This window comes from Anguilla rostrata, chromosome 6 (genome assembly GCF_018555375.3).
Source record: "Anguilla rostrata isolate EN2019 chromosome 6, ASM1855537v3, whole genome shotgun sequence".
In the NCBI taxonomy this organism is placed as follows: Eukaryota; Metazoa; Chordata; class Actinopteri; order Anguilliformes; family Anguillidae; genus Anguilla; species Anguilla rostrata.
Window position 1 is genome coordinate 40,206,352 of NC_057938.1, and position 21,301 is coordinate 40,227,652.

General features: G+C 42.4%; 1 protein-coding gene across 2 annotated transcripts in view; it reads right to left on the reverse strand.

Moving 5' to 3' along the window:
• Positions 1 to 284: 284 nt before the first annotated feature.
• LOC135257160 (regulator of G-protein signaling 6-like) overlaps positions 285 to 21,301 on the reverse strand; it is a 62,585-nt gene continuing 41,568 nt past the window's right edge. For both annotated transcript variants that reach the window (XM_064339625.1, XM_064339624.1), the window contains exons 3-18: positions 13,808 to 13,904; positions 11,682 to 11,732; positions 11,265 to 11,371; positions 9,519 to 9,570; positions 9,173 to 9,237; positions 8,618 to 8,694; positions 7,407 to 7,488; positions 6,961 to 7,035; positions 6,762 to 6,860; positions 6,588 to 6,649; positions 6,181 to 6,291; positions 5,538 to 5,663; positions 4,369 to 4,555; positions 4,040 to 4,129; positions 3,625 to 3,678; positions 285 to 2,233 (exon numbers count right to left, since the gene is read on the reverse strand). In XM_064339625.1, the coding sequence (XP_064195695.1) occupies positions 2,186 to 2,233; positions 3,625 to 3,678; positions 4,040 to 4,129; positions 4,369 to 4,555; positions 5,538 to 5,663; positions 6,181 to 6,291; positions 6,588 to 6,649; positions 6,762 to 6,860; positions 6,961 to 7,035; positions 7,407 to 7,488; positions 8,618 to 8,694; positions 9,173 to 9,237; positions 9,519 to 9,570; positions 11,265 to 11,371; positions 11,682 to 11,732; positions 13,808 to 13,904 (1,383 nt within the window). In that variant the 3' untranslated portion in view covers positions 285 to 2,185. The remainder of the gene's footprint in view (positions 2,234 to 3,624; positions 3,679 to 4,039; positions 4,130 to 4,368; positions 4,556 to 5,537; positions 5,664 to 6,180; positions 6,292 to 6,587; positions 6,650 to 6,761; positions 6,861 to 6,960; positions 7,036 to 7,406; positions 7,489 to 8,617; positions 8,695 to 9,172; positions 9,238 to 9,518; positions 9,571 to 11,264; positions 11,372 to 11,681; positions 11,733 to 13,807; positions 13,905 to 21,301) is intronic.

A 21,301-nucleotide genomic window follows, 5' to 3' on the forward strand; every position in this document is an offset into this window, starting at 1 on the left:
TTAGAGCTGAATCTCTGCTTATATTTTTCATTATTCCAAATAAATATCAGTAAAGAGCAGCAAGTGTGAAATTGACGTGTTAATTTTTGTGCATTTACTATACATAGTGTGAAAATTAGGATTAGAAATATCAAAACCCACGCTCGCAGAAGGGAGAAAGACATTTAATGGCTGAGACTAAATACTGGCTAATACTGAGCAAAAAAAAAAAACTAAAAAGAAACAAACAGATGAAGAGATAAAGCAGCCCAGAATTGGCGTATGACATGATGGCAATGTAAGACTGACGTCCAGACATTTATTTAGCAGCTACAGGTTATTATATTCATAGGTCCGTTCTCTGAGTGTAAAACTAAAAGCAGGAATTATCTTAGTTATACTACATGCATAGTTGTGTGCCCCAGGTGCAGAGGTGCATTAAGTAATTACCTATTAGCAAGTGTATATACACAGCGCTCTGTCTTTATGCAGTGCAGAGGAATCGAATAAACACAGCATCTCTATATGTTCTAGCCAGGTCTATGAGGCTGGTGATCATGAAACACATATGTACAGCATATTAAAATAAAAATTATAATAAAAAAATGCTCAAATGATGTCATATCCTTAAGGAAGTCTTCTATCTGTGTCAATACAATATGCCCTCAGCGTCTCTGGCAGTGGTAATCCGTTATGAACATGAATCTGACGTACATTCTTCCAATGTTCTCCACCAGAGGGCAACCCCTGAGGCGGTGCTTAAGTTCTCCAGAGGGGTGAGGCAGGTAAGAGCAGGTGTGTAGTCAGGGCTTGTTGAAGAACACCAGTTACTCTTGTGGTTGGTCACAACCAGGCCATCTTTGGAAATGAAATTTTTATGATCCAGTGAGATCCTCATGGTGTCTCAAGCCATGGCTAAAAGTCCATGTTAGTCGTTGAGTGTCCTTTAACCAGCGTGAAAAAAACACAAGACCGACCAGGTATCACATGTCAACTCAAAACTACCTGATTTTAGTTTGTAAGAGTAGCAAGTACCCACCATTTCCAATACAACCCACAGAACAAGGTTGGACTGCCTAGAGAAGAGAGATGTCTCCAGAGATGATTCTCAGCACACTTACCCAAGTATCACAGAACGTCATCATAATGGTCATTATCATGTCATCATTGACATTTTTATCATCATCATCATCATCATCATCATCATCACTCTCACATTAGCTTGAAGATACTTGTAACCTGCAGTGGACAGGATCGGCCTTGAAGCAAATTAGCAATGTCAAACGTGGGTGGGCGTCACATTTAAAATCACACTCTGCTCGCAAACACATGATGAGCCGATAAAAACTATAACCCACTGCTGTCAGTCCATATAGGTCATGATACATCTCTTGCCATCAGTTAATAAGTAAATATAATTCCAAGGTGTAATGTAACCAAACAGTACTGTGCTGAATACTTGATGTAATAAATCCGTGCTGTATAATGGTTATGGGCCTTACCCATGAGGTTTACAGTTACATTTATATGGAATGAAACAAAAAATTACATGATTATATTACATTTTCAAATGCCCCACATAATTTGAAATTAAAAACCTTTTTTTTTTGAGCGAGTTTAATGCCAACCCCCTGGCCACCAAAACAAAAACATTTTAATAGAAACTTTGGTTATTAAGACTGATATATGTATGTCTCACAAGACATTAAAGGTTCCTTAACTTTTCTATAAGAAACAAACAAACAAAAGGTGCTTAAGAAATATGATTCTTTAAAAAATTCACCAATTAAAGCATTAATCTATTAATGGTCCTCTCATCCGAGTAATATCATTTTCCTGGTACACCAAGAAGAACGCTTTTTAAAAGGTTTTTCTTGGTGTACCAGTTAAAGAGTTAATTGTTTCATCTACAGAACTGATAACTATTACTGCCCTAGTGTGCTCTATAAAAGGATCCGAGAGAAAGGACATATTCCTTTTACATGTAGATATACAGTAGATTAAACTCCAAGGAAAATTCTAACTGATAGATGTATGAAGACAGCTATGTCTGGTTTGTAGTGCTGTATTAGTGGTGTATTGCATGTAGAGGTATAGGTGTGGGGGCCCCAAGCCATTTTTCCACAGGGCTCCACCTATGGCCCTCTGTACCCCACACCAGATGCCTTTCCCTGGGGTATCTTCTTGTACTCTAGCCCCAGGCCTGTCAAGACTGCATGAGGCCTGTCAGCCGCTTGCCCGTCAAGGACTTTCCCTGAAAAACACCGTATGTACAGTATGTGACTAAGCCATTGATTCAATCTAATGACCTTTTCTCTCTAAACATTCAATGACTAGTTTTAGCGAGTTACATTTCATTGATCAATGCAGCATTATTCAGAGTCGGCTGTTATGTAATGCAAATTGCTATGTAATTTTGGAAGAATTCAGTACCAATCTAAATCTTTAAATGCCCAAATGTAAATCCATAGAACAAATGTGGTATTAGAATACTAAACACAAAATTCATTTTATTTATCTAAATGTGTGATTTGCACATCAAAATGTGTAGGTCAGTGTAATGTGTAATGGAAGTGTATGATCGGTAAGGAACTGGTCTTTTAAAGGTCACAGGTTCGATTCCTGGGTAGGACACTGCCGTTGTATCCTTGAGTAAGGTACTTAACCTGCATTGCTTCAGTATATCCAGCTGTATTAATGGATGCAATGTAAAAATTGTGTAAGTTGCTCTGGATAAGAGCGTCTGCTAAATGCCTGTAATGTCAGGTAATGTCTGTTTTGTATGAGACATTTGATTCTTCAATCACTAAAAATTTATCTTGGAGTAAAATAGTTAAGCCAGTTCAGAAAACACTGTAAGGAGCTCTTTGTCCTGCTGCTTCATGACTTCTCTTCTAAAGTCGCTGACAGAGAGTCAGCTTAACTTCCTAACGGTACCACTCAATAGTTTTCGCTAGAATTCTGATTATTCATCAAATTACATCTAGCTTTATCAACAGAAAAGGAATGGAGTGCATTAAATGGACTTGCTGCATCAGTGTGACCTCCACAATGGGGATTGCAATCGTAAACTTAAATTGTTCCTAGAATCACAAACATAAGTGTGTGTGTGTGTGTGTGTGTGTGTGTGTGCATGCTTGCGTGTGTCAACACCAGGCTAATGCACTAAGATTGCACCATATGTGTAAGCAATATATCATCAAATACAATAATGCTGTTTGCTGACTGGGTTATACAGCATCTGTCTCAGTCAGGTATATATCGGAAAGAGCAGCATTTTCTTTTAATTGCAAGTTGTTTTCAGTACTCTTACAGGAAGGTGTAGTTGAAGGTCATCAAAAATTAAGAGACATCTTGTAAAAAGCACAATATTACAGTATTCACTGAGTATGATTTTAAATTTTGAAAGTGGTATACATTTCAGTATGTCTAAATATTGATGCTTAACCAATTCTGTCTATGGATAATGCACAGACATTAGATTATTTCAATGGTTGCACCAAATGATATTTTTTTCAGGTAGGGAGGTAAATTTCAAACATGATACAATCATATGGTGTACTACAGGGACACAGGGTAAGTACTGCAGGAGGTTGAAGGAAAATGAATAGGGGATGAAAAAGGGATAGAAAAAGGGATACTGACCACACTGCGTGTGAATTTCTCCAGGGAAGTCCGTCGCCCCTGATCACTGTCAGTCTGTGGCATGGCCATTACAGGACAGAGAAAGAAACTGAACTGTCAATGTGGACCCATGCGGTCTCACACACACTGTCTGTGGCAAACATGGCTAGACTATCCTGAGACACCAGCAGGGAGAGTGAGTCACACCAGTGAGCAATTGGACAGGAGAATTAATTAAGTATAATAAATGAACAAATTAATGAATGCATCTGTGAATGAACTAATCTTATGTATTGTCCACTTGTTTTAGACAGATGGTGCTGATTAAGATTGATAATGCGGTGGTTTAGAGAGACAAAGCTGGTAGTGATGGGTAATGTAGTGTTTTAGAGATGGAACTGGTAACGAGATGATGCTTTGGAGATGGAGCTGGTACCTTCTTTCTGGAGAGCAGCAGATCCTGGTAAGCGTTTGATCGGAGGAAGCGTGCGTAGCTGTCACTTTTCATCAACATGTAGATGTGGTCCTAAAGGAAACAAAAGAGAGCATCAACTGTAGGTGTATGTGTATGTGTGTGTGTGTGTGCATGCGTGCGAGAGAGACAAAGCGTGTCAGAGAGACAAAGTGTGAGACAGAGAGCATGCATTTGAATATGAATGTATGTGTGTATGTGTGTGCGTGTGTGTGAAAGAGAGAAAGAGAAAGAGATGACTCACTCTCCTCTCTCCTCTCCTCCAGCAGAAGTGCAGGGAGGAGCCTGCTCACCTGGGCGTCCTCAAAGCTGTAGCGCCCGGGGTCTGAGAGGTTCTGGCTGGTGCGCTCATAGCTCTGGGAGTCCAGGTTGATGGAACTGGGGGCACCGTCAGCAAGGAACTCCTGCCAGATCTCATGAGCGCGACTCGACACGTCCTGCAAAGGGCGCTGTTTCAGGTCCTGCACTGCCAGCCAGAACCTGAGGAGCACAGAGCCCTGACTCACAGATCTGTGTGCTTCGGTACGTATTCAAAAAGACATCTGATTACATCTTCATGATTCATTTCTGTACTCTGTACTGATCTCTGCACTACTACTGAGCTCCTCCATGACAGATCTATGCAATATGATCTATATATCCAATATCTATATCCATCCCTGCCTTAATGACAGATCTATACACCAAATTCAATATATCAATTATTATTCCATTCAAATTTATTTCTATACAGATTTTTACAGAGACACTGTTTCGCTGACACTTCACAGAGGAAAGAGAAAAAATTTGCCAAGACCCAAAAAGTGAGCAATTGAGTTAAAAAAAACCTCCCCAGTGGGAAGAAAAACACTGAAATGGAGGTGAGAAAGGTGAGAAAAAGAACCTCCTGGGAAGAAACCTCAGGAGAAGCCTGGTCCCCATCCTCCGCTGGCTGGCCTGGTGCAATATTTAAGATGAAGAAATGTGAAAGGCCCATACTCTGGTGTATAAAAATGGAAAAAACTCCAAGGAGGAGGCTTCAGTAGGAATGTCAATTTATTTTAAAATGATTTACCTTTTTCCTTGTGCATCCAGACACCAAAGATGGTCTGTGACTGAAACGCTTGTTTGTTTGTTTGTTTGTTTGTTTGTTCAGAATTTTGAGCATTTCGGACTTACATTTCAATACATTTCTACTGAAGCCTTCTATTTTTATACATCAGTGTGTGGGTCTTTCATATTTCTCCACTTGTCTGATCACATTAGACTGATGCACCTGGTTTTATACTCTAGACCCAAGCAGGTAAAGACAAAGGTGCAAACCTTTTCATTATTTAAAACAGAATGGGTGGAACCCAGAACCTAATATCGTATTGGTGCCTGATCTTCAGTACATTCACATGCAGAGCGCTGTCCTGGTGAGCGTAGGCTAATCAGAATCGTGTTTGAACGCAGCCGCAGGCGCGAGAGGGTGTGGTCTCACCGCAGATTCTCTGAGCTGAACTCGGACTCCAGGAACTTGAGGAACTGGTCTCTCCCCACGGGGTCGCGGAGGGCCTCGTCCAGAGAGAACCCCCACTTTCTCACGCGCCGCTGGCTGGGCTCGTTACTGCAGGGGGTCACACACGGCACTGTCCTGCTACACTGCACCAATGTGTTTTCCCATAATTCAGTGCTACAGAGGACATCTACAGCACAGGCCACAGCTCTCTATCAGGGGAACGCTGTACTACACCGACAAAATTCCATGTACATCCGCTGTAGCTGACTGTATGCCGTAGCATCGTATAGTATAATCTACCCCTTTTAAGCACGCTTAGAGCTGTTAGCACAGTTCCATATAAGAGTGTAATTCAATTATTTTTAGAGCTTACACTTAATTTTACAGTGTTAAATGGTATTAGGTCTTTAAATACATTGACTGGGCTTTACTTGGCAGCATATAACTTTTCCCCTGTTAAGAGTTGGAATATTGTCAGTGAAACATGGACTAAATGCCCCTGCTGGATAGAGGTGAATGTATAGCAGCATCTGTAGGTCGCAGAGACCCATCTCTGCCAGATGCGATGTCGGACTCCCGTTGTAGGAGAGGGAGCAGGTGATGCGGAGATCTCTGTTGGTGTTACCTGGACTCCAAGTCCCAAAGAGAACAGTCCTCAGAGATCCAGGGGTTGGAGGGCTCTGGGGGGCACACAAATGGGTCGTAGTCCAGGAACTGCTCTGTGTAGGTCATTAGACTGTTGGGTGAAAAGGAAAGGTAACACTACCCCTGTTAGGATGGTACAGCCTGACTATGACATCACAATAGGGAACCTGCTTAAAAGGTTTCTTTAGCCCATATTCCATGACTCCTTGCTTTAGATGTAAAGAACAGCTATCAAAATGGGCATCGTTCAAGAGGAATCATGGATGACCAGCTGACTTGGGGGCACTCTCACCTAGCTACCAGCTAAACAACAGGTTTTAGAGAAAATATTGATTCATTTGACAGGTGCCCGTGTGTCTTTCTACATACCTGTGAGGTCACACTCACCTTTCTGCGACCTTGGACATTTTCATACAGTGCCTGTCCAGCTGGTTGTTTAGGAAAGAGATCTGAGATGGACAAACAACACAACAGTTTTATATATGTGGCTGTCATATGTTTTAAGAAAAGGCTTATTTATGTGTGTGTGTGTGTGTGTGTGTGTTCATGTGTGTGTGTCACCTCCTTCTGCACATCCTCTTTGGTGTGCTTCCTGCCGGGTCGTGATGATGTGTGCACTGGACTGGTTTCTTGACCTTCCTCAATCACCCCATACACGGACTGCAGAGAGAGATCCCAGGCTGTCAATCACTTTTGCTGGCCACGACTGCACCCATACTGGCCTCTGACTGGTCACTTGTGGGGCTTGGCCCCTCCTTACCTTCTTCACTTTGTGAGGGTTCCGAATGCGCCGGCACTTCCGGATGTCCATCTCTGTGGTGTTCACACAGCCGGGCTGCAGGTCACATGACTGGGTTAACCAGTGTGTAGGCAATGTCCCTGCATGCAGCTGCTGTGCAAAACAGTATAACCTGAACTACACCACCTCACTTAATCTGTACTACCCTGCTTTACTTACACCACACCACCCAGCTAACTTATATTAACCCGTTGCACACTGCCCCACCAAGCTTACATTGCCTCACCTGACCTATACCACCCAAATTACAACACCACACTCTGCCTTACCTGAAATTCCCCACATAACCAAGCTCCCCCCACAAATTTACACTGCACTGCCTAACCTACACCCGACCAACTACTGTAGCATATTCTGCTCTGTATCCACTACCGCTCTTCAAACACCCGCCCCTCCTGTACACACACCACGGGCCGGTGGACATCCCAGAATGCTCTTTCCTGGCTGTCCAGAATCTTTCGCTCTGTTTTGTCCTTCTTCCTATCAATCCTAAAGAGAGAGAAAGAACAGAAAGGTGAACAGAAAGAAATGTGAAGACACTTCTACCCTCAAAGAGGAGCGTTCCTCTCTACGCCTCAGTGCCAGAGCTCAGGAATTTTCCTTGCATTTACAGAGACTGCTCAATAGATGGCGATGTCGAACCGACGAAGAAACAGCGCAGGGCACCCACGGTGAACGTTGTGGCAGAGTTATTAGCGCTGTGCTACCTGAAAACAATTCACCCCGGGCATAAAGTGCAATTTACCTCAATCTGCAGAGACGCATTGAACAGTTTAACCAACTCGGGAAATGAACTGATTGGTGAGACAGAGGAGCCCCATTACAGTGAGCTCTCAGGGCATACAGTGATGCACATCCTCATTTATACTCATTCTCTGGGTCCGACATAACAGATTCTGCAAGGCTCCTGAGCTAATAAGATCCATTCCCATGTGTGAGCCACATGGTCTGGTCTGGGCCATCAATGGAACAGGAAAACAAGTACTGTAAAAAAAAGGTACTGTAAAATCTTACCGAGGGCAGCGTGTTTCTTGGGGAAATATATATGCAATTCTCATTACGTAACTGTGGTGGGATGTGTTAAGAGAATGAAAACAAACAGAAAAGGAATGTAATAAACTGCCAGATAAAATACGGTTTTAATGTTCCCATATGTTGAAAGAAATTTTCAATATAAATCCAGTTCTTGAATTGTTATGTTTAGATGCACTCTACTTTTCTATGTGTTTGTGAATAATTAAAAGGCACACTGATGGCCTGATTTGGGCAGGTTTTTTTTATTGTTTTAAAGTGAACATATCTCCTGAACTTCAGCATCAGTAAGAGCATTTATGTCATTTAAATTTACAATCTTCATGGTGCCAAGCTGAAATAACGTCTCGGGCTCAGAAATAACAGTCGAAGGTTCCCATCGATTTTGTAGCTCTGCCAGGGCACTGTTTTCTGGGTGGGAAAATAATCAGGTGGTAAATTTAAGAAAGTGGGTAACTCTGTGTTTGCAGAAAACTCACCTACAGCACACTCTAAAGCATGGGACAAGAGTCAGGTGTGCGTACGTGTGCGCAAGATGCTCCAAAATGAACCTCCTGTTTCGGCAGCCCTGGGCGACTGTACTTACCTGGCCTGCGCCTCTGCCTGCATGAAGATGAACTCCCACTTCCTGGCAAAAGCCCTCTGCAACCTTGCCAGATTCTCCTGAAGACAGACAGACAGACAGAGAGACACAATGAAGACCCTAGAGACAGACGTTTTCACTAAAAGCAAAACCTACTGGAAAATGGTTTTCAAATATGGTTTTCAGTAGCATACAGCATAGAAGGCCATTAGACTGTGTGGCGAGGTGTGCTTCTGTCATGATGGGCATTTTCAACTTTGGCCATTCTGCCGCATAAGATTTTCCCAGTCTTTAACCAGTACCGAGGGATACAAGGTGTTTAATGAGCCAGCCAGACTCCAGCTCTCTCTGCAGTAGCAGATGGGTATTACGAGCCAGCCTGGCTCAACACAGTAAAACATTCAGAGTTAAATTAACCCTCACAGAGTACATATGGTTCTTGTTGGACTCATACTGTATGTACTTTGTCAAAGTTGAATGAACCCTGGACTTTTTACTGTGTAGAGTGGAAGAAGGGATATCGGTGTGCATTGGCAGAAGGACGTGAGCAGCACTCACAGCCTCGTAGTCAGCGAGCTCCAGTCGAGCCTTGTTCTGCATGGTACGCTTGCACAGGTATATAGCTGTGTGGACAGAGACAGACAGCCAGACAGCCAAGCTCATCAGCACACCTCCACACATCATCACTGCACCAGGCTGTTTGATTTAAGATTCCCGACAGGGCAGTGTCATACATGAGCTGAGTAACCAACAGCACCCCATAAAATATCACAGAACAGGGCGTTGGCCAGCTGTCTGTGAAGGTAGTGATTCTCATGCACTCTCTCCCCTTGGACCTAATTGGCTGCTTAGAGGTAAGTCTAGTCAAGTAATGGGTTGTGGGGTAAGTCAGGGTTGCTCTTACCGTAGTCTGTGTTCTCTGGCTCCCAACAGTTGGAAGGCCAATAATACGGAGCCTGGGGAGGGACAAAACACTGCAGCATTAAAACCAGTTTCCTCTACTGCTCCGTACATAGCATAGAACAATGAAAACCTGATTGTGGTTCTCATAGTGAGTGAAAGAGATAGCCCACACTCCACACTTAAGCCTGCAATATTGGAAGTCTTATGCTTGTGTCCTCAGCAAGCATCTAAACAGAATGAGCCACTTAAGATCTAAAAGAGAAACAAAAAAAGAAAAATGTGAAATGTTTCATTTTTTGCTGATATTTTTATATTATATATTGCTGCACTTTAAATTAATTATGCAATCAATAATATGCCTTCTAATTTTATAATTATATAACTGACAATACAATAACAAATCCAATAAAATTCTCAAATTATATATTGACATCGCAGTACTGAAACTACATTCTTCTTAAAACTATCCCTTCACAAGAGAGGTAAGGATAAGTTGGAGCAATGCAATAAGACTTCTCCGAAATTTTGGGGTCCAATTTCTTGTTTCCTTCTTCTAAAACCACCAAGTCTAAAACCACCATTTTCATCTTCAGGCTACTCTTTATTTATTAAAATGAATACAGGATTCATAGACCTCTAATAGTTACATTTGACTAACACAGATAAAACATAAGAAAGACACCAGGATTTGGTAATTTCCAGGGAATTACCAGGTTCTTCAGAGGATTAAAATTCATAACCAATATGAAATAATCGGTCCATAAATAACCTCCCCAGTCTCTATAACAACTGTCATGCGTTTCTTGCAATGATATAATGGGATGTGGAGGGACGGAGTCCTGCAGGCAAACTCCCAAGGTAAAACAAGCCGGACAGGTTTGAGAAATAACAGGCACAAACTCAATTTCGTTGCTCCTGGAGAAAATGACTCGCAGTTCATTTAATCTCAATTGCAGCACTCCGAGGCAGAGCCCCAAGGAAAGGGCTGCTTTCCCAGACTTGATAAAATGGACTGGAATTAATTTATTTAATTTCCATTATTGCGATAATACAATCAGGGCTACAATGGAGATAAATATACAGGCAGGTTTATGGGTGCCATTTTGCTTAGCGTTTGTAAAGGTCTTTGAAGCTATTGTTATTGCACAGCCATATTCACGGTTCACGTACTGCATAATGAATCATACAGATGAATCGCTCAAACCTCATGGGTGCAAACCATGCAGAATAACCATACAGGAGTGAGAAAATAATAGATTTCCAGATGTTAATCTAGCCACCAGTCCTACTCACTGCATTTCAGGACGTCAGGAGAATATTTTCTCAGCAGGGACTCCAACAAATTGCCGAATAGTACTGACATATGACCAACACCGAATAAATATCCAAGCTGTTTTTCATCGCCTCCTGCTGTCCTCAAGGGTAAATATATGTGCGCTTGCAAAATAGACAAACTATAAATGCGCCTGAATTTTGAAAATTATGTGGCACAGCACCCAAATGAATCAATGTTTTACAATTGCTGCAATACAATTAGTGAATTCTTTATCATACGCTGAAATTACGATTATGATGATGAGCAGAGACAGAAACATTATATTTGCTAGCTTGTGGTCTCCTAGCGACATCTAAAACTTTGCAGTGAAATATGCACCTGAAAGCCCATTGGGTTCTGCATAACCACTGTGAATTGTGCTAATGATGGGGATTGCGAGATACAGACTTATTCTCCAACCTCATGACTGACCTGGAAGCGGTAGAATGTCCCATCATCCTTCAGTGTGAGGACGTGGTCAGAGATGGGGAAGATATAACCCTGGGCAGCAACGAGGCTCCCAACATGAATGGCTTCAGCTGAAGCAGAGAAACCAAAAAAAAAGCATAAGGATTTTTGATCTTTGGAAAGCAATCTGTATTTTAGATTTTTTTCAATGTCACATTTTCATTATTATTTTCTGAAAAGAGGCATTCCTTCTCTCACATGCAAGAGCAAAAAGGTGTGGTGTGAAATGTGTCATGCATGGTTTACCAACAAGTGCATAAGGGGCTTAAAAGTGGTCTATTTTGCACGTTAATACAATTCACTGGAAGCTGAATGCACACTGGTTTCCATTGTTTGGGGAGAATGTATGTGGGACTTCCTGCAAGTGAAAGTTGTTCATACCTGGATCATCAATGGATAAATTCTTCATCAGCCACTGAATGATGTCTGTGCCTGGAAGGCAAGATATGCAGAAATAACTATAGCCATGCACCATAGTCATTGCTCTCTCTCTCTCTTTAAAATTCAAATTAAAGAAAAACTTATTGATATGACAGATAATAGTCATTGTATTGCCACTATATCTCTCTCACACACATATACACAGAATTTATACAGTCGTTTTCACAAAAGTTTCCTGTTTCTAATTTCTATTATGTTACTTGATCTGCAGTGATGCATCCTAAGAGTATTGTAGCCATGACCCTGTCGATATGGATAAAGTCGATACATTTCCATGTAAGAGATTTGAGACAAATAAATGGCTTCCAGCCAGGGGATGCAGCCCTCAGTGATGCTGCACATTTGTTGACGGCCTGAGCAATTGCAGAGGGGCGTCCCAGGGTCCCCTGGTCTTCCCTATTGACCCATTATGAGGGGAGCAGCTGGAGTTACCGTCCCACGGGCACACAGAAGCTACTCCAAAGGCCTGGAGAAACAAACCCCTCCACCAGCATTGAACTCTACAGAACACGCGAAAACCCGTGCCATGGCAGTGAACGGGCGGCACGGCGTATGCCAGCGTGTCCCTCCTCCACTGCTACCGCGGTAACAAACTCGACCGCGCGTGCTCTGCGTTCTCGCTGCTGATAAAGCCTGTTTCATTTCCTCCGCCTCGCCTCCAGAGGCCTTCCTGCATCAGAGAGTCGATAAGCCTCCAGCAAGCTGCTGTTAACAGTGACAAAAGGCCTCCTTAGAAATCCCGCACAGAGGGTGCGGTTACTGCAACACGGATTTTCTTGACGAGCGAACAAAGTGCATTTTGAATATTGATGATTTGAAACAGGATTTGTTTGCCCACTTCAAACTTTGTGCCCGCCTGTGTACATACCTGTCCAACCATTAGCCTCAAATCCAATCTATAAACTCCTGACTAAAACCATAACCACCTGATCCCGTCTATAAACTCCTGTCTAAAACCATAACCTTCTGATCATGTCTATAAACTCCTGTCTAAAACCATAACCTTCTGATCATGTCTACAAACTGCTGTCAAAAACCATAACCCTCTGATCCAATCTATAAACTCCTGACTAAAACTATAACACTCTAATCCAATCTATAAACTGTCATCTAAAACCATAACCCTATGATCCATTTTAAACTCCTGTCTAAAACCATAACCCAGTGATCCAATCTATAAACTCCTGACTAAAACCATAACAATCTGATCCAACTATAAACTTCTGACTGACATAAGCCTTGGAGTCAAACCATAAACTCTTAACTAAATCCATAACCTTCAGATCAAAAAAACATAACCTGATGAGTTCCCCTAACCACAACCTCCTGATTATAATCTTTACCCTCTGACCCTAACCGTAACCTCCTTAATATCACCGTATTGTCTGATCCTAACCATAACCATAACCTCAGGAGTGTAGCGATCATCAGCCACAGCAACTCCCACTCACAAAATACTCTTTAAGCACTTTTTAAAATGGAGACATTTCTAATTTTCCTATGTTTAGGCTTGTCTATGGAAAGCTAAAGTAATTTAATAAGGTACTGATGCTCAGCTTGTCATTCCTGTGTTGAATTTTCTAGACTTAAAATTTCCTTTTTCTGTCTCCGCAAACTGCTCCAGGCCTGCAGCTGTGTGCTTTCTGGTGTTGCGAAGGCACATATTGTCTTGACTGTATGCCGCAAAAATTCACTTACTTCAGGCATGTGGATTATAATGAGTTGCTTCATTGTTCTCTGGGCAGTGCTACAGTGCGGTGTAATTGATTTGGGGAAGTTATGATGGATCACGGCAGTGTACTGCATCCTCTTGATCGCTGAATAATTTAACCTGATTCTTCTCCTCACATCTTTTTGGTTTCTCACTTGCTCATGTTCCAAATCATTGTCAGTTTGCCCATCAGACAACATCCATCCATGCATTGTGTTTGTGAGAATTATGGATTTAAAATCCCGACCCAAAAACCCAGAAGTTTCCGGAAGGGACGTATTGAATGCTGTCAGACACTTCAAGGCCATAGCTACTGTTTCAGTCCTGTGGGTGTGTCTGGTGGTTTGACACTTACCTGTCACCACACTGGGAATCTTGGTCATGAAGCTCTTGACTGTCCGCATAGGCACTCCTTCTGTCTCATCTTGTATCCTGCAGATAATGTCTTCAATCTGGAGAGAGGGAAAGAAAGAGCGAGAGAGTGTGAGAGAGAGAAGCAACCACAATGCATTCATGTGCACTATTACGATGATGATAGGAAGGATCGAGGATGAGGTGTGGGCCTATGTCCACAACCAAAGATGGTATATTGATTGGGCCTCACTTATCAAATGTGAGCCTAACAACTTTGATCATAAATAATCTGGAAATGCATTTTACGCAAACAATGTATGTCAGTTTGTTCGTAGAATCCGAATAGATTTCATGAGTGCTCTTAACTGTCCATATTGTGTGTGTGTAAATGAAAAAAACACGGTTGTAAAGCTTGATTTGCGTGTTTGTGCTTCTATCATTTGTTCTTCTTCTAATTAAAACTAAAAAAGTTATGTAGTTAGCTCAACGTTAAACCAATTTTGTTTTCCCTTAAATACAGAATCAGGACAACTGCGGCTATAATGACAGAATCCGTACTTATTTGCGTCGGGTCTTTCAGTTGGAAAGTAAAAGCCTTCTTCTGTAACAATAAACACTGTGACGTCATCCCGCCTACAAAGTGCATCCAAACTCCTTTTCCATTTGGACGCTACCTTCATATTGGGAAACAGCCATTGTCAAAGCGTATGTCAGCTTTATGTTTATTTATATAACCGAAAACAAGTTTGCCATGTGTACATTTAGGCCTATGCAGTTTCAAATTAAAAATGGTAGCCTTGATATATTTTATCAATCAATCTACAAGAGAACATAGTTTGCAATAGCCAAACAGTGGCATTTCAGGCTAGGTATGCCAGCAAAATAGACAACTTTTCACACCGTGGGCATTTCTATCACAAGTTCTGATTCCTTATTAGATAGCTTTATGTGCAGAGAAAAGCTGGTCCACGGAAAGGCTGAGGGCGATCGGGACAGGAGCTAAAACCTACCAAATATGGTGGATTGTTTTGTTTTGTAGCTCCCTAAACAAGCATCATGTCATTTGTAAAATGTGCAGTTCAAATGTGTATCAATAATAATACGCTTTGTCCTTTCGAGACCTGCAAAAGTTATCACTTGTATTTTTTTTGAAACAACACCGCAAGCTGTGGTAACTGAAGCAAATATCCATCAAAAAGCAAAACATAAACAAACTCTTACTAAGGAACAAATTTAAAGGATAAAGGGAATTGCATGACATGACTGCAGTCACTGCTATTTATGCTGTCATGAGCCTGCATAAAGTGCTGCTGAACAGACAGCTAATGACAGTGAAATGAAATGCACCAGATCCTTTAAGGAGATACAGCTAATCAGGTTAGCCCCCGTATTACGCTGTTTGCAACGGTGCTTCCAGGAGACACGTTTAATCAGGTTAGCGTAGCTGTTCCGTGTCACAGGAGTATATTGCTTGTCGGCCCCGGACCTTGCTGAATTTCCCTGGAGGTGGGTGACTGTGAATAATGCTGTGAGTCCAAAGACTTGGGTTGCAGCTAGGACAATTTAAAAATGGAAATTTTGCACTCAGTTATTCAACCCCGGCAGAAAATTTAAATTTTGAGCAGCGGATGGGGAATGGAACAGGCCCATTTTAAAAGTGAAGGCATGGGGTGTGTGTGTGTGTGTGGGTTTTGGGGTGTGTGTGATATGTATGAGTGTGGTGTGAGTTCATGTATGTGTGTGAGATATTTGTGTGTGTGTGTGTGGTGTGTGTGTGTGGGCTGTGGGGTGTGTGTGATATGTATGAGGATGGTGTGTGTTCATGCATATGAGTGAGATATGTGTGTGTGTGCTGGTGTGCATGCATGTTTGTGAGGGGTGTTTGTTGGGGAAGAGATTAATATAGGGGGTGGTGTGAGGCGTTCATGTCTGTGAGTGTTCAGTGTGTGTGGCGCAGATGAGTGTTTGTGGTCTGCGGTTCATTTCTCTTAAAAAACACTGAGCAGTTACACCAGGCTGTACCACTTAAGAACCATCACTGCTTACCTCAATTAAATTTTTATGTTTTAGACAACCAGCACAATAATTGCTGACACATCAATTCACTGACACAAACAGGAAAAGGAGTCGGCTAATTATCGCTGGATCTGAGAACCCAGCGCCCCACCCCCACCAAAATAAAAATAAAAACAATACAGAGTTAACCCAATGTCGACAGCTTCAGACGCAGTGACATACACAGCTGCTGTCAGCACAGAACTAACAGAGGAGTTTGAGGTAAAACTGTGGTAAACTGCTTAAGGACTTACAAAATAACATGGCCTTTGCCTTGCTATGGATAGTAAGGGGATGGAAAAAATTGAGTTCTGCCTCGATTGAGTTCATCTATTAAAACGAACCCTGCAGGTAAATTTCTGGTGACAGAAAATGATGTCGCAGTGATGATTATACCCGGATGGCACCAAATCTCTCAAAAAGAGGGATTTACTGCGACTGAAGCTATGCTATATCAGCTATGTTAGCCACCATCTCCTGAGTGCACAGCAACAGTTACCAACAGTTCGCTTTGTATTTGTTTCCATTGTGCATTTTTGATGTTGATGCTCAGTGTTGTCAAATGTGAGAAATGTCACAATTGGTAACGCGGAGACACATATTTATAATATGGCACTTGATAATCAGGTTGCTCTCTGCCTAATTACGACTGGACATACAGTAGCCTTTTTCCACCAGTCCCAAAGACAATAAACCGCACCTCGCTGGCAGTGATATTTCCAATTACCTACATCTTTGGCTTGTACACCTCCACATGATCAGGCGCTGGACTTTTATCAACATGCTTTTATCTACCTCTTTAATGATGTGCGGATCAGGACGGGGCATGTCTGGGTGTGTACCGGTCTGCAGTGTCTGTCACACAAGGCTAAGTGCCGAAGTTCTGTCCGCAGCCTCGTCAGGCTCCGGCGAGTGTTTCGGTCCGCGATGGTAACGGATAATCGTACTTAACGCTTAATTGCCATCATCAGTCTGGGAGCGTAATGAGATGACCGAATAGTAAATGCTTTCCCACACAGCCCTGCAGTCTGCCGATTAAAACGGCATCACCCAGAGGGTCATTAGAGCACGTTTTACGGCGGGGGGGGGGCGCGGGATTTACCGACTGGTGTTGAAATCATTTCCAATTAGGCGTGCAGCGGACTGCCCGTGAGCAGATGAAGACATTCAGACGTGTCGCTTATTATGGGATGCATTTCAGCGACACAGGGAAATCAGGTAAACAGCAGCACAACGCTATAGAACAGAATAATGTAATGGGTTTTCTCCATACAGAGGGAGATGCTTGTAACGATTTACACGTAAGTGCATCATTAAAGAAGACCATTCAGATCTTAAACAATTCTCGTAATAAGACAGCATAAACACGCCTAATTGCATATGACAACTCATATGACAGCAGTGCTTGTTGCATAAGGTACAGTGTTTGTTGTGTTGGTAATTATGTACATTAATTTCATTCATTAACATATGGGTTATCAAAAATAATTAGGAGAGAATAAGTGTTATGTGAATGCTTGTCTGGTATCACAGTAAAATGTCCAGTGTTAATTTAACTCTAACAAATTACATATGAGTCCAATAGCACAGTGTAGGCATGATCTATAAATTATGAATGGCAAACATGACACCTATGAATAAATCTGAAGTATAATGCTCCTGAAATAGCTGAACTTTTTGACTGGATTTGTGTCAAATGTTTGACCATTATTTCAGTAATGCATGTAATATTTTGTGTTGTGTTTTCAGGGGAGCCAAGCAGACTTGACATGTTTACACAAGCAAGTTTGGCTTTGACAGAAATGGTCGTCATCAAAAAGAGGAGTTTGCAAAGACAGAACCTGACCGTGTTCTGGACTGGAAACATACTGGTAGCGATGAGCACCAGATGTTTTGGGTTTGTGAGCTTTTGTGGCAGATTGCCTCTTTATGTTCTGTCACGAAGCCAATGTGATTAGGATTGGGTACATAGAAGGGGCTCTGAATCCTCATGCTGTTAAAGGGGGGGGGGGGGGGAGGGGGGAAGCAATGCAGTGTGATGTTGTTTGTTGAGCGACTTGTTGAGAAACAATGAAGGCTGGGAATGCTTTAATATCTCGCCTTCCAATGCCATGTACGGCACCCAATGGTCTTTGGCCACTTTGTTAAACTTCTTTAGTACCACGCTAGTCTTCAGTTTTTTTCACTCTAATCGATAGCCCACCAGCTGAGCTATGCATTCACACTGGAGACACCTTCATATGTAGCTGAAGGGCAGTCGATAGTGGCTCAACTGAATAGACAACTCTGCCATCTGCACCTCTCTCTCTGTGTGACACTGAGAAAAATGATGCATCTTTCTTAATCCCTCCCAGAACCTACCCCTGAGTCCCACTTCACAGTTTGAGAACCAGTTATATAGTGCCTTGCATGGATGGAGTGCTGATGGCTCGAATAGAGGACTATATTTAGTACACATGTTTATTACAGAAGAAGAAATTTTTTTTTTGTGAGGTCATCCCAGTTTGAGAATTTCATTGAGCAGTTAAATTAAAATGCAGGTTGTTATATTTTCCATGGACGATGAGAGCTTGTGAAAATTCCAGGGCGCTATCACTAAAATCAGGCTTCAAAGTTGTGATTGTTGTTGAAAATATGAGTAATGGAACCCCCCTCCCCCCCAAAAAAAATGGCCAGGGTAACCTGCCCCCCACCAAACCATTTCAAACGGAACAGGGCTAACCCCCCCTGAATCACTCCATTACTGCACTGAAGCATGGCAACCCCACACTCATTCCATAATCCACCCAACCCCCTCACCCTAGTCCCCACCTTCACCCAGCTCCAGCTATAAGCAGCCGAGAGCTGGCAGTTCAGATGAACGGCACATTTAGCATTGAAGACAGCAGAAGAACGAGACCAGGAAGACATATCAATAAAGCAGTGGCCGGTCCGTCCATACATACAGGGTGACCAGTGGGCAGCAGACTATACTGATTCACTAATGGCAGTACATGCTGTCTGGTACTAAAGCAATAATGCACGTACAGAGTGCCAAGGGAGTCCCCAGAGGCAGCACTGCAATCGATGGCGCTGATTTACCGTACCTTGTGAGGACAGTCACAGAGGCAAGCATTTGATGCAGTACGCTTTAACCAAAAGCCATACTTCCCCGGATAGATTGGCAGTGCATCTATCTCTTTAGTTAATGCCGGTTCTGCGCGGACTGCAGTAGAACATAAATACTTACAAGCTGCACAACCGTGCAGCCAAAGCTACCGCAGCCAGTGTGGCCAGTCTTGCACTGCTCAGCTTCTGACGTTCTGAAATGAGAAATCTCCTCACACTCATGTTCTCGAATATGTACTCGGAATTTAAATGAATACAGCGATGTGAGTTGCAATTTGCCCTTGAAGGAGAAAAGGGCCTCTTCAGAAGAGGAAAAGGAGATGAGTGCACATTTTCTCCTCAGACTGATGGACATTTATCCGAGTTCTGTGGCAACTAATGTGTCGGCAGCGAAGAGCCTCTTCATCCACAGGCTGCTCCAGCCCAGAAAACCGGTCATCTGTTAAATGTGCATTATGTTGTTTCTAATGACTTAAGCACTCACAACAGAACAAATTACATGTAACAATATCCAAGCAATTAGCAGTTGTTAGGAGCCACTCAGATAAATGGAGGGATTGAATTAAAGGATGCTGAGTGCTGCGCTCCTGAAGTTACCTCCATCTCGGCCGGATGTCGAAAACAGTCCTCATGCATGTGACGGTCGTCCCTTTACCAGTGGGGACATGTCTGCAGTGCGGCTTATAGAAGTGTGTCCCTCATCAGACCCCCAAAGGAAAGCATTTTGTTTCAGTGCTCAGTTGCAAAACAATCCTACTGGATCAGCATTATGTAAACCTTTGGTTCGCCATAATACAATGCAATCAAGTTGGTATTGTTGGAAAGCCAATGTCATGGAGTGACACAAGTGGATGTCTATGGTGGTGGGGTGCGGACTAAAGATCTTGATACCTAAGGATCAACGTCCAACCAGATGCAAAGGTTAACCTGGTGCGATATGCTTAAAGAGATTAGGCAAGAAGGATCTGTGATGTACTGTTTTGTTATGACTGGGAGTTTTTTTGATGACTTGAGGTTTTCCTTTCATCTTTGGGTATACAAGGGGAAACGTGCAATGGTTTGGGGAGACTAATCAACACGATCTCCTGCGCATCATACACGCATAGCCATCTCACTACAGACACATTTTGCACCATTGTATATTGCCATTATTAACATACCGTACAATAAATTGACTCTCACCACTGCGCACTTAGCAGTTTTAAGGTCCTAATATACGCATAGAACTCAGGATATCTGCACCCGATAGTCACTCGTCTATACACTAGTGTCATAGCAAGATTCACGATTGTATCTAAGCAGGCTACACAAGCCAAAGGCATGTCCGCGTCTACCAAAATAGATATCCATACCGATCCATATAGAGCCACACAACTGGCAGAAAGCAGTCTCCTGCTTCTATGCATAACTGTTAGCATAGAGGAAAGGTTAAAATACTATTTTGGAGACAGATAATCAATATGACATTAATCAGATTCCTGTAGCACCGGGTAAGACTTACACATGTTCCTTTGTCACTCAGTTACACTATATGACCAAAAGTATCTGGACACCCCTTGGTCTGGGGCTGTTTTTCATGGTTTGGGCTAGGCCCCTTAGTTCCAGTGAAGGCAAATCTTAATTCTCTAGCATACAATCACATTATAGATGATTCTGTGCTTCCCCAACTGTTTCAGCACAGTAAGGTCCATGTAGACATGTTTTTTCAAAGAATGGTGCGAAAGAACTTGACTGGCCGGCACAGAGCCCTGACCTCATCCCCATCAAACACCTTGGGGATCAATTGAAAAGCCAACTGCAAGCCTGGCCTAATCACCCAACCGGTGCTCGACCTCATTAATGCTCTTCTGGCTGAATGAAATCCCTGTAGCAATGCTCCAACATCTAGTATAAAGCCTATAACAATATCCATGCCAGAAGAGTGGATGTTATCATAGTAGCAAAGGGTGGAATAAATCCATATTAATGCCCATATATTTGGATGAGAAGTTGGATGTCTGGTATCCACATACTTTTGGCTATGTTGTGTACCTCCGCTGTTTGGTGTGTCTGAGGGGTTTCTTACACACACACACACACACACACACACACACAGCATCATATTTTCACATTTTTATTTATTTTTTTAGTTTTATTTTTGTTTTTGTTTTGCACTTTTACCTTGCAGTTGCAATTCCCCACAAGACGTCATGGGCTAATGGTTTCAAAGTACATGGGCTACCAGCCAAGAGAAAAGGGAAAGAGAAGCATTCTTGCTACAGAGCAGTCTTGACCTCTGGAACACTTCAGGTGTATTTGTGACCATCATGTAGCCTGAGAATCTATTTATTCC